We start from the raw sequence: 12,729 nt of genomic DNA, 5'->3' as shown, positions 1-12,729 counted from the left end.
GCAGCGACGTCGCCTACCTTCCACTTTGGTGAGGGTGAGGACGGGGCTGTTGCAGGCGCTGAGCGGGGCCACCCTGGCCGAATGCTTCTTCATGGCGAGCCCGTCGCCGGCGGCAGCTCCCCGCCGCCCCGCGCCTACATCCTGGCGCCTCGGAGCCCTCCTCGGCGGCGCTCCCCGGCTCGGCTCCCGGCCCGCCGCCCTCTGCCGCAGCACCGGGCGGCGGGGGCTGGGGCTCGCCCGCCCGCCCGCTGCCGCTCGGGGCTGCTGCAAACCCGACGTCACCGGCACGGCCCCCCCCGCCCGCCCCCAGGGCTCCCGGGGCCGCCCCCCGGGTCGCGGCGGGGGAGGCGCCCGGACGCCGCGGCGAGAGGCGCTGCGGAGCCCCCGGACGGCGCCGGCCCCGGCGGAGGTCGCAGCGAGTCGGGACCGTAATGCGGCGGCGGACACCGCTCCCGCTCCCGCCGGTGCGCCAGGGATCCCCGGAGCGAGCCGGGCTCCCGGCCCCGGCCGCGGCTGCTGGCGCTGGGCTCCTGCACCGCGCGGAAAGGGCTCCTGGCTCATCACGCTCTGCTCAGTTCTCTTCGCACTGTCTGAGGGAAAAGGAGGATTTACACTCTCCGAACCAATTCATTATTTACTCGCTATTATCCCTCCTTTGTTTTCCTTCGAGTCCAGCCACTATTCTGGGTCAATTTTCATCCGTGCCTTTAGTAATTTCTGCCATCCTCACCACAGCCATTCTGTTCCTGCTGTATCCTTTTGGAGGTAGACCAGAACTCAATCCAGCAGCCAAAATGAGGTACTCCATGGATTTACCAGTGATACTCCAAACACCTGCCGTCACATAATCTACAGCTTTCTTAACACAATTTAAAACTTATTTTTGAGGCACAAAAATAAGTATGTCCATACCCACGCACATAAAATAAAATTACATATGTCACAACTGGATGCTGCTTGTATGCAGCAACCTTTTATGCTGTTTTTGGTTTTTCCAGCAATAACTTTAAGATCCCCAATCATGACATACCAACAACATGTGGTAAAGCTACCCCTCTGTCAGAGAACAAAAATCTAACTGGCATTAATTAATGAGACTTAATGCAAGCTGATTCAGGAGAGAACACACCATAATGAATGAGTATGAAAGATGTAAAATAGATTTATATCACTGTAAGCAGAGCACCAGAATTCACAAGATGCTGAGCACAGTGACCTCAGCACCCTTTGCTCCTTGTGATTTTTTTTTCTGTGGATATGAAAATACTCTGTAGATTTACCAGGTTCCAAACTGAGATGCGTCAGCAGACAAGGTGCAAATACTCAACATTTCTTAAGATCTGGTCAAATTAAAATGAGTGTACTTTGCAAACAAGACTGGGCAGCCATCAATACTCCACAAACACTCAAAAGTGTTCTTTAATTATATAAATAGTAGCTATTGAAAATCAGTCCTGACAGACTTTTCAGTAAACCGTGGGAAAACACCACCTTACTTCTGCTGGCTAGAAAGTTCTTTATATTTAAGAGGTGAGTTTTCTCAAGGGGTCAGACCTACACTATTAATTTGCATGGGTCTCATCAGTTGATCAACATTCTGATGAAGATCCAGGGTGTTTTGCACTTCCTATGCCTCTTGTGTACAACATTTGGGATGAATCTCATACAAAAATCATTAGGCTAATTTCAAAGTGATTCTTCTGAAAAAAAAATAATCATGTACTTAGAGTTAAGACTACAAAATATCAGCTTTGTCAAATGATAGTTACTTGTTTTCATCGTTATTTTTAAGACCTTTTAGTAGAATTGTCTAACCAATTCAGCTTCCTGGGATGTTACAGATCATAAGCATTTGGGAACCATGAGTCTGTCTTTTTTCGCTGCACTATTAATCTCAGAGTCCAATTGGTTTCTGGTTATTGAAAGAAGTTACATAAAAAGAGGCAGATTTCACCTCAGATGGTTCTGTCCATGAAATATTTTGTGATGTTGCAGTGCCTGTTATCTGAGGATTTCAAAGCACATTATAAAATACTAACTTATTTTACACTGTCTTTGGGAAGAAACTTCAGGCTTAGTGGTAGTTAAAATACAGCCACATAATTTAAGAGACTTCCTTAGATTCAGGTGACAAGTAACACCAGAACGTGGAGAACTCTGTCTGGCTTCTGCTCTGAGCAGATCTTCCAGGATCACCTCAGCCTCTGCTATATAAAGGAGGAAAACACTAAATCAGCATTTTACATCCAAATGTCATCAAGTTTTCCCAGAAGTAAGTGGCTGAGTAAGGATAATCAGACTTCTCTTCTGGTTATACTTGTAATCAATGGGATGATCATAAGAATTAAAAGTGTATTTGTTAAAAAGTCTTTGTTGCTGAGCACTTACATTATTCTAAAAGGCTTATGCTCTCTTATTTGCTAAAGAAAAGACATGGTAAGTGTCTTCTTGGAGGGTGGTGCTGCTCACATAGAAATTCACAGAGAAAAAATGGGGTTTGGGATGACATGTTACTTTAACCACATGTAGTATTTCAGGGTTTGCAGAGTTGTTAACACATTTCAGGCTCACAATGTTTTATTTAAGCCCGGAACTGCAAACGTCAAGGATGTGTATGGCAGCAAGGCTCTCCTGTGGCTGGCTGGCCCCTCTGCAGCTGGTGCTGCGGGAGAGCTGAGGCATCTTCTCCTCCTTCTTGCTCTGATGATGCCTTGCACAGCCACAGCACTCAAGCTTCCACTCCTCAGTGTTCAGTTTAGTCACCCACAGAAGATTTCAAAGCAATTGAGGACACTCAGCATCCAACTAGGGCTGGTTTCAACCATGGGAGAGGACATCCAGCCGCTTAGGGCCTCTTGGAAACCTTTTGCCCAATGTGTGTGTGAAGTACAGCTCTGCTCAACTCCAACCCCAGAGCATTTTAACAGTCTCTGGTTTCTCTTGCTGCCTGTACAGGCACACACACACACACCAGAGATCCACACTAGGTCCCTGTCTTACACTGTGCATAAAAATACCAGCCACATATCACAATAAAAAAAAAAATGTTGGTGTTTATTTAATGAAGACTAGGGTGCCTGAGAACTGTGTTCCAGAGACTCTTCTGTGAAAGCTGCATTTTGCAGCAGGCTTGTTACTTTCTGTAGCTGCAGCATCTCCACCTCCCCAATGTGCTTTAACACATTTACTGCTGGGTTACATTTCATTTTATTTATCATAAACATCTTACAGTATAAGCAATGCAAAATTTACTTACACAGGGTAAATTTTCAAGTCAAATATATGGCTTTTAACCTTTAAAACACCACTCCTGTATTCAGGTAGCAATGGAAGAGAAACTCGTGGATATCTGGGCTGTGGACAGCTTATAAATATGGAGAGAAAGTCTCAAATATTGGAAACTGGTAGATTTCCATTGCAAATCTAGAGCAAAGGTATGAAAAAGGAATGGTCAGATTAAAAATTCAGAATTAGGCAGTCAGAATTTGCCCAGGTTTAAGAATTTGTAGGCTTTGTAGTTTGATGCAACTATTTTTGTTCGAGTTGATTTCCCTTCTTCATTTTAGATTAAAAAGTTATAGTAATTGGGTAGGTTTTATACATGTAAACCTTTATACAAGTATCAGCATCACTCAACTTTTAAACCTATGGATCACTTTCCTGAAAAATTATTTACAATGGAAGGTAGATTCAAGACAAAAAGAAATTCTCAGTTATGTGTGCTACAGCCTTTGATTTTTATCCTGTTAGCTAGTTTGTTTAACCAACATGAAACACAATGCTCTGTTTCTAACAGGCACAGTGGTATTTCCCCAGTTAAGACATTTTCATGTTTAATGTACTCATTGATAGGACATTTATTAATTTATGTGCTTGCCTTACCACTGAGAGCAATAATTGTTGTGCTTAGCAACCTTAAAGGAAATGGAGTGTGGACTTCTACTCATGTAGCCAATTTCATAAAAGGCTTCATCTCATACCAGAACGAATTCATGTGCTAGGAGTCAAACACGCACATAATACCAACACTGGCCAGAACCTGTTGGAAAAAAAAAATATCCTTTCCTTTAGTATATTTGAAGTAGTTTGGTGAATATTCTCCTCAAATAGTTATTAGTCTCTTTGTGACAAGCTTGTTCTACTTGACTCCTGTGTTACTTTTGATTGGCTATAATAACTAATAACTTTATAATCTGTTTCTATTTCAAAGCTCAAAAAACACAGATGTCAAAAGCACATTTCCAACACAAATATTAGCTGTTTTGGAAGTAATAGTTTCTGTCCTGCAATCATTCTAAATCTGCATTGAGATGCTCTCTCTGGTGACCATCCACCCCTATTCTGTTTGCAGCCTCCTACGTTCACAACCTCCACTCAGAACAAATTCACATTTTTGTCAAATTAACATACAGTTTTTCTCTGCAATATTAATCTAGCTGTAAAGACAATGTCTTTCCAATTTTCCTTCTTCCAAAATAGTCCAGATACTTTCAGCATTGTGTCTTGAATTCAAGGAACAAGGCTGTGAAAGGAAAGAGAAAGGAAGCAGGGGGCTTCAAACCTCCCTGGCCACAGGTGCTCAGTAGAGTGCACCCCACAGACTCTGCTGTAGATACCTGATACTGCTCTCTCTACCTTAATGCCTTCTCTTCAAATCTGATCAGAATAGAGTGCTACAGATAACAGTCACACGTGAGGTGCCCATAAGGGCTGCTGATTGTCTACACAACAACATATCCAACAGTTCCTAGACATAGATGCAAAGTCTTGATGAGAATATCTTCCTCTCTTTTTTTTTTTTTCCTAACCTTCTGTTTATAACTGCTGTAAGCATTACTGGAGGAGACAGCACTGCTGGATTTTATTTCCAAGTCTCATAAAATATTAACTATTTCCAAGATTTTATGAGAAGCTCTCTGGGTTTTGTGCATAAAGAACAGCTGCATTTCAAATAATACTGGTGAATTCTGCAAAATGTAAGAAAAAAGCTAGATTTAATCTCAAGAGTTTTAACACCCTCCTGGGTTTATCTGGCAATTGCTTTTCCTTTGTATATGAGACACTGTATGACTACAAGACCTAAATCACCTCAAATAATAAAAATTACATCATTACACCATCAACATCAACAATGCAGCAACAATTACTTCTTAACCATTTAATTACCTAGAATACATAGAGTACTAAAAATAACTGAGTATCACCTCTACATTCTTCACCACCAGCCCACTCCTGGCCAGTTGTTTTTGTAACGGACTTGATGTGAAATGCATTTCAATGTAGTTGTGCACATTTTCTGCCCTCATAAACACTGTGTAAGCTGACTTAAACCTCTACTCCTGAAACACCCCAGTTCAGAAGGACTTCTAAAAACATCTGAAGTTGGAATATATCAAAACAGAATTAAAATATCTAAAACCTAAAAACACGATAAAAAAATATCTGTTGCTCAGATTCTGACTCAGAAAGAAAAGAAATAAATTCAGTCTGTGAGGGGACCTTTTGGCCTCAAAAAAAAGATTCTTTCAGAACTGTCTGAGCAAATAAGCACATGCTCCTGGCCTCAAACATCCAAAAACAGACCACAAGAACTGAAGGCATAATCACATCTTTTTTTCATCTTCTCACCTGAATATTTACAGAACTATGCACTGCCCTTCCAGTTTGTATTAGGCAGGACAGGAACAAGAGATGAGATGAAAAAGGGGCATCCAAAGATCTTTCAGAAAATAACAGTAAAGATACTTCTGAGGAGACATATTGCATATTTCAAGTCACTGTTTTTGCAGACAGTGCTCTAGGATGAAAATTGCAAAATCTGTCAAATTTAAGTTTTGCTACCAGCTGCTTGAACCAAAGATTAGGTGGCATTTAAGCACTCCCAATGGCCTGTGAAATGGAGAGGGTTTCAACCTACATAAATAACTCACCAGATATTTGCCAGGAAGAAGATTGCTGCCTATATAAAAGGATGTGTAAGAAAAAGAAGATACAGACTGATTCCTGTGTTCCCCTTTTACCAGGAAGACTGATTTTAAACACTTTAAATAACTACATTCTTTCCTGTTCTCCTGTGTATACTCTGCACTTTGTCTTTCTTCTTATTTTTTATTGTCAGTATTTCTTTAGTTCTTCTTTTCTTTGCATTGTCTTTTCTCTTCCATATCTTTCCTTTGTCAGATTTGTCCCAGTGTCAATACTACAGAGCTTGCAATATGAACTGGATGCTACATCCACTTATAAAATTACACAGACAAACAGAAAAATCCATTCAATTGTGCCTTCTTTTTTAACTGTTCATGTCCATCACAACCCTTAACAGTTAGTACTAGGACTTTTGGAAGTGTCTTAGACATCATGATTTACAGCTTCAAAGTGAATTTGCTATAGCTGTCCAGAAGCTGTGCACCTCTCAAGCTCTCAGACTCTTTGCTCTATGATTTAATTTCTGACTGCACAATAATGGTGCTATGTCCAGAAGAATTCAAGATAAGGGTTAAAAATAATGCCCTAGGCACAGCCTCTCCACAGATTTTCCAAGTTTGCCCTGCTTTCTCACAGGAGCTCCAAGTGAGTTTCAGCAAAGTGGGCATCTGGGTTAATTCTCAGGAAGCAGCAAGTCAGATCTCTGGAATCAAACAGGTTAATTTTCCTGGGAACTCTCACTGAAATGCTTAGAGCAAGTAGCTGTGCTGATTGCCCTCAGAGAGACCAATCAGTTTGGCACACTGAGTTCCCCCTTCAAGCATAGATATTATTTAGAAGAAATTATATAGGATGAGCCTTCTGGCACCAAGTGCTTTGTAATTATATCCTCCCTATCCTGCTATCTAATCACTCCAGTCTCCCACTCTCACTGAGGACAATTGTTTTTCTTGAGCCTACTGGCTATTTCTCTTTTTTGGGAGGAGCTTTTCCTTTTACTTCTTTCAGCTGCCATTAGGGCACATATTAATATAGTTGGGTCCCAGCTATCTTATTATGAGACAGCAATATAAGCCTGTTTCTTAGACGAGTATCTGCCTTCAGACACTGGGAAAAGGAAAAGGGAGAAAAATGTTGGGGTGGAAATGCCTATTATAAAATCTAAAAGCACACTAATGTGTGCAGTGAGCAGTGGCAGTGCAATCCTCCCACTCCATTTCAGGCTCTGCCATCATTGTGGAACCAGGCCTGCGTTAAGCTGCTGCCACCAGTTACTCACAAGTACCTTGGGATAAAACTTGGCTACTTTCTTCATGTGCTTTTGAGATCCTATGCTGAAAAGCCCTGAGAACATCCAAGTATTACTGTTATTCAACACTCAGAGTATATCTAACAGGCTTACTATTTGTAATCTATTACCCTTTCTTAATGAAGAGGATGCCTTTTATTATTAGTGCAGAGGGTGATTATATTATTACTGTTGTTTATCACTAGTGCAAGAATAATTAAAATCTCTGGGTCACATGTTAAATATGAACTTTTGAAATGACAGTGGAACAGTGCTTTGTAGACTAAGAAGTACCTCTCTTAATACTCTAGCTTTTCATAAATTGATTCACAATCTTATACATCTTTACGAAATGAATTATTTTAACCTCACAAGTGCATTGCTGAACAATTCAATGTCATCGCTGAACAATGCAATGCAATGTCAAAGATGAACGCCAACAGCAAAGGTGACTGATATTCATGGGCAACACCACAGAGAAAAAGTAAGTCCTTTGTGCTGTTTCAAGGCCATGGGAGTTTTGATGAAAAGAACAGGCTTAAAGACAGGAAACTAGCCTGAGGTTGTGGTGGAAATTTAGGAGGGCTGCTCTGTCCCTTCAGAAAGAAGGTACTTTATATGAAGGACCATGGATATAGTCAGGAGAATGATAACAATGCAAAACTAGAATAATTCCACAGATTTAAGTATAGCCAGATGAATGCATGGGCAGCAAAGAGTATAGTCTACCCCAAATATCTTGCATTAAATTCAGTCTTTTACTTAGACCGTAACAGTGTGTTTGTTACAGGAAGAAGCCTTTAAGTAGAGGGCTGAGACTGAGGACAATGGGAGGCTTTTTCCCAACAGTTTACTTTGGATATACAAGGCAGGATTGTAACATTATATTTTCTATTTGATTAATTTAATCTAAAATAAGCAAAAACTTTGCATGTTTAATTCTTCAGATAGGAAATTCAGCTTAGCTCTAAAATATTTTAGAGCTTGACAGGTGCACAACTTCTGGACAGCTAGAGCAAATTTACTAATACTGGTCAGATACTGGTGAGAAGGTTTTTACACATTGTCTTAGGTTTCAGCAGATCTAGAGAAACCATAGCCTTAGGATCTGTGAAGGAGGTCATGAGAGAAACAGGAAGAAAATGATGGTTTCTCTTAGTCACTCTCATGCTTCTCCCTATTTTCAGCTGATACTATGGCACATAAATTTACTACAGCAATTAACAGAATTTGCTACCTTGTTTTTCCCCCATCTACCTGGGCACAAGATATATGTGGAGATTCTGTATGATACAGAGCTTTTATCCTTTGTCAGTTTGATCCTTTTGCAATTTACATAGTATTTCAAAAAAGCAACATTTCTACAACCTTCCTTGGGATGTGATTATCCATTGGTGGATCTTGTCCTTTTTTCCTTGCAGTATGAGCTGAATGAAGTTATAGTGGGTTCATGCCATCTCATGCTAGCAGAAACTGAAAAATCTTTACACATCTTGTTAAACTAGTCATGACGATTTTTAAAAATGCTGGAGTAGAAACTCCAAGTTCCATGATTATGTGACGATGGCTATGAGCACCAAAGATGTGTCATTCTCAGCTATAAGCCTTGACTTTCCCACAATAACAGGACAACTCTTTAAAGCCTTCTTGCTGCTTATCATTAATCCCCCAACTTCTAGATTGGATTTGGTTAATCCTTTTGGGGAATGAATCTGGATGATTAATTAACAGTACCAGGGATATCTGTAATAAGATTACACACATGGTTTTACATTCCCATGACTCAGTTGATTTTCTTTTGAACTAATGGGAACTTTGTTATTGCACTCAATGCACTCTGTGTTGGAACTGTCATTGCTGATAAAACTGTAATAATAAAACAGCTAAAAAGAAAGCAAATTTAAAATGTATACAAACAAAAAATATTAGCTTATAGGGAAGTAAGAGGGAAGGTCATATTAATCTAGGAATCCACAGGAAAATAAAAGAGGGCAAAGCATTAGGTAGAAAAATCCAAGAGAAAGAAGGAAAGTCAGGACTGCCAAGTAGGATAAGCCAAGGACGGCTGGACGAATGTTAAGGCAAACACCAGAACACAAATACAAAACATAACTGGAATAATAAATAATAACAATGTTAGGTTAATCCAGAAAAACTGAAGCAACTGCCTTTTGTGAAAAAAATCCATGTGTGCTTTGGATAGAGCAGGGGAATTCATCAGATCCTGTTCCTTTCAAGTAGAATAAGAAACACACTACTAAACCCACAGTTTGCTATTAAAAGGAGGCTCCTTCTTCTGTAATGTGTTGTTAGGGGTTAATGTGTCCTTGTGCAAAGAGACTTCAGACTCATTCTTTAGCTGCAGTTTGATCCCTTCACTATGGTCACTAGGACAAATCCTTTGAAGAATCCAGCTGATTTGTGTCTTTCCTGTCACAAAAAGCATCCTTGTCAGATATTTCCATATGAGCATTCACTGTATGGCACATAGATATGAAGTAGGAGTAATGGGGAGACAAATGCCCTCCATCAGAGGCTCTCTTGGCTGGTACCCATTGGTGTTAGCATGACCCTGGGGCAGCATCAGCTTCTGCTGTCACTTACAGTAGCACGAGACATGATCTGATTTTGCTAGGAACTGGACAGATGCCTGGATGATCGTAGGACAAGGGACCTGAGGGCCACAGACAGCCTATCCATCTCCCTCTCAATTGCCCTGAACCTCCATCAGACAGGCTCCAGCCTCTGCACTCATGGCAGAAACTTTCTCCTGAGGTCTGGAACAAGGAAACTCCCCCTGAGTTAACTGTTCATGCTCTTCTTCCCTCTCCGACTCCTAGCAGATGAAGATCTGGATCTCAGGTTGAATTTCCTCTGAGAAGCAGCAGGAGAGCAGATTTATACCTTGCATGTTATTTCCAACAGCATCTCCCCAAGTGTATATAAAGCATTACTGTAATTCTGTCCTAGGGTTATGTTGGTATTAATAAACCACTTGAATTTTGCTCTAAGTAATTAAAGACACAAGTACTTTTTGTTGCAGTTACAGGCAGGAGGCAAATGTGGCTGGGGCTTTATTATTTAGATATGTGTAATAATTCAGGTAGCAGCATGTATTTTTTCAACTGCTTTTTATTCACATAACAGTCTAAAGCCTTCACCAATGCAGTCCCTCAATGCTTCAAAACATAAATTTAGATCCCATACCACCTGATGGAAATAAACAGCACAAAAGCCAAGCAATTTATTCCTGATTAACTAAGTATAAAACACCTTGCAAATAATTTATACTTGTTTCATATAGTAACTCACTGGAAAGAAATAACACTTCAGTGTCAATTTACACCTGGCTTGGATATTGGCATTTCTCATGTAAAATGTAATTGCAAACTGAGTATTGCTCACTGAGATCTAAAAAAATACAGCTTTAGACTCATCCCAGGCTCTGTGGCTCTTTCAGACACCACTAGGAACAAGCCAGCACTTCACCAGAAATAAGCATAAGACTTGCTGATAGCTCAATCTCTTCCCCACTAACAGCATTTCTCTAGGACTGACTTTCTAGAGCAGATTAAAATGACGACAACAGACACATAGAGAAAATAAGGGAAAATCAGTAAGCAAATGCATTTATAGAAGACTGGAAGGTTATAAGACTCTCAGGTCCTATTTGCTGAAGCCCTTAATCACTCTATAGGACATAGCTAGTGCATTTAAAGGAACTTAGAAACCCTAATTGAAAAAACATATGTACTCCCCTGACACAAGACCATTATATGGGAATTGACAAGCTTTTTCTTGGTTGCTTTTTGCCCATAAGAAAAGCTTATATTGTGCTCTTTTCCTGATTGTTTGGATGAACAAAGGATGTTGCAGAACTATGCCTGGGAGGCTTGTGTGAGATAGATGAAAGAATAAAAACACAGTTTAAATCAACAAGGAGCCAAGACCACTGCATGACTAAGCTTGAGATAAGTTGATCTAGCTTTTAGGCAAATACATTTAGATGAAAACTCCCCCTTAATTTCTATGCTTCAGTCTGTGTCATATAGTAACAATATTATTATTATTATTATTATTATTATTATTATTATTAATAATAATAATAATAATAATAATAATAATAATAATAATAATGCTTCATCTAGGTTAATGCTATATACTTAGAAGAGTTTTGACCCTGATCCTCCTCCCCTGTCAATGTATAATGTAGACAAAAATAAGAAAATAAGCTGTTTACATTTTAGTCAATCCATACCACCCACATCAGGCTTCACCCAATTTAACTGCCAGTTGATGTCTGACTACAAACTGTTTAAATCCCTAAGGAGCAGGACTGGTTTAAGTTCTTTTACATAAAGTCTTCTTTATCTTGAATGTAAGTATACAGCTGTTTCAACAGATGTTATTTTTCAATGCAGCCAACACCTAGATATTGGCACTCTATCTGATAATTTTAAGTACTTTAGCATTGAGCCAAGCTATTTGTTTTTATCTTGCTGCATCCATATCTCCCCACTATCTTATCAAACTTAACTTTGTCATATGTAATTGCTAATCCTAAACAATTCACCCTTAATGGTAGAGTCATCTGTTTATCATGTGCTGTAATCATTGAATACCCCCAGAAGTAGTGATGAGCATCTTACATTCATTGGAAAAGCCTTTTATCTGTAGTGTAGATATCCTGTTTCTTCCTATCATTTCCTTCCTGGGTCACTGCAGTGGGAAAAAAAAAACAAACCAAAAAAACCCCAAAAAACAACAACCCTTGTACATTTTATTTCACAGTGACTTTTACTCCTCCTACCATTAATTGGAGTTTTTGCATTTGTTGATTTTTTTTTTTTAACAGAAAAAGTCTGTAACTGAAAAAACACCACATCCTATTGCATTACCAGTAAAATCACAATATTTCAGTGTGCAGAGATGTATAACAAGTTCAGCCAGACTGGTCTCACTTCCAGATATTTTGTAGTTTCAAATTTGCTTTATCTATTTCAAGGGAAGTCATCAAAACTCTCTGAAGACCTTGCTATAAATGGAAGTGTGATATCACTATATACTGGCACTATATACTGGCAAAAACCAGAGCCATTTCATACCTACCTTTCATTCCTTTAACCCCGTCAGCAGGAGTTTTGGGAAAGTTCTTTAATCTGCTGCATTTTTTCTGTGCTTCACCTAGAGAAATTATGTTTCCTTATTTATTTCCAACTCGAAACAAGTACAATGGATTCAGTATAACAAAATTTCTACCCAAAGGAACTGCCAATGATTGCCTTATCAGTGCTGAAAATATTGGCCTTCAGGTATTCTGGTATTGTTTTGGGGGTGTTTTTCTTTGTTTGTTGGGTTGGGTTTTTTTGAGGGGGAGGGGGAGTGTTCTTTGTTTTGCTTTGTTTTTCATTTTGGTCTTGTTTGTATTGTTTTTTTTTTTTTAATAGTTGCACTACTTTGAGGTGAAAGGTATTGAAGAGTAAACAGAAATCATTAATGCTTCCCTTTTCACTTAT

General features: G+C 39.6%; 1 protein-coding gene across 3 annotated transcripts in view; it reads right to left on the bottom strand.

The window, feature by feature from the left end:
• Positions 1–12,729, bottom strand: part of SLC35F3 (solute carrier family 35 member F3) — a 162,077-nt gene that overhangs the window by 61,015 nt on the left and 88,333 nt on the right. The window contains exon 1 of one of the 3 annotated variants that reach the window (XM_021527109.3): positions 18–202. The exons of the other annotated variants lie outside the window; for them this stretch is intronic. Coding sequence (XP_021382784.1) covers positions 18–93 — 76 coding nt within the window. The 5' untranslated portion in view covers positions 94–202. Of the gene's footprint in view, positions 1–17; positions 203–12,729 lie in introns of those variants that run through there. 3 annotated transcript variants of the gene reach the window in all.

Source organism: Lonchura striata, chromosome 3 (genome assembly GCF_046129695.1).
Source record: "Lonchura striata isolate bLonStr1 chromosome 3, bLonStr1.mat, whole genome shotgun sequence".
Taxonomy (NCBI): Eukaryota; Metazoa; Chordata; class Aves; order Passeriformes; family Estrildidae; genus Lonchura; species Lonchura striata.
The sequence above is the reverse complement of the archived record's forward strand: the minus strand, read 5'-3'. Positions and strand labels throughout refer to the sequence as shown.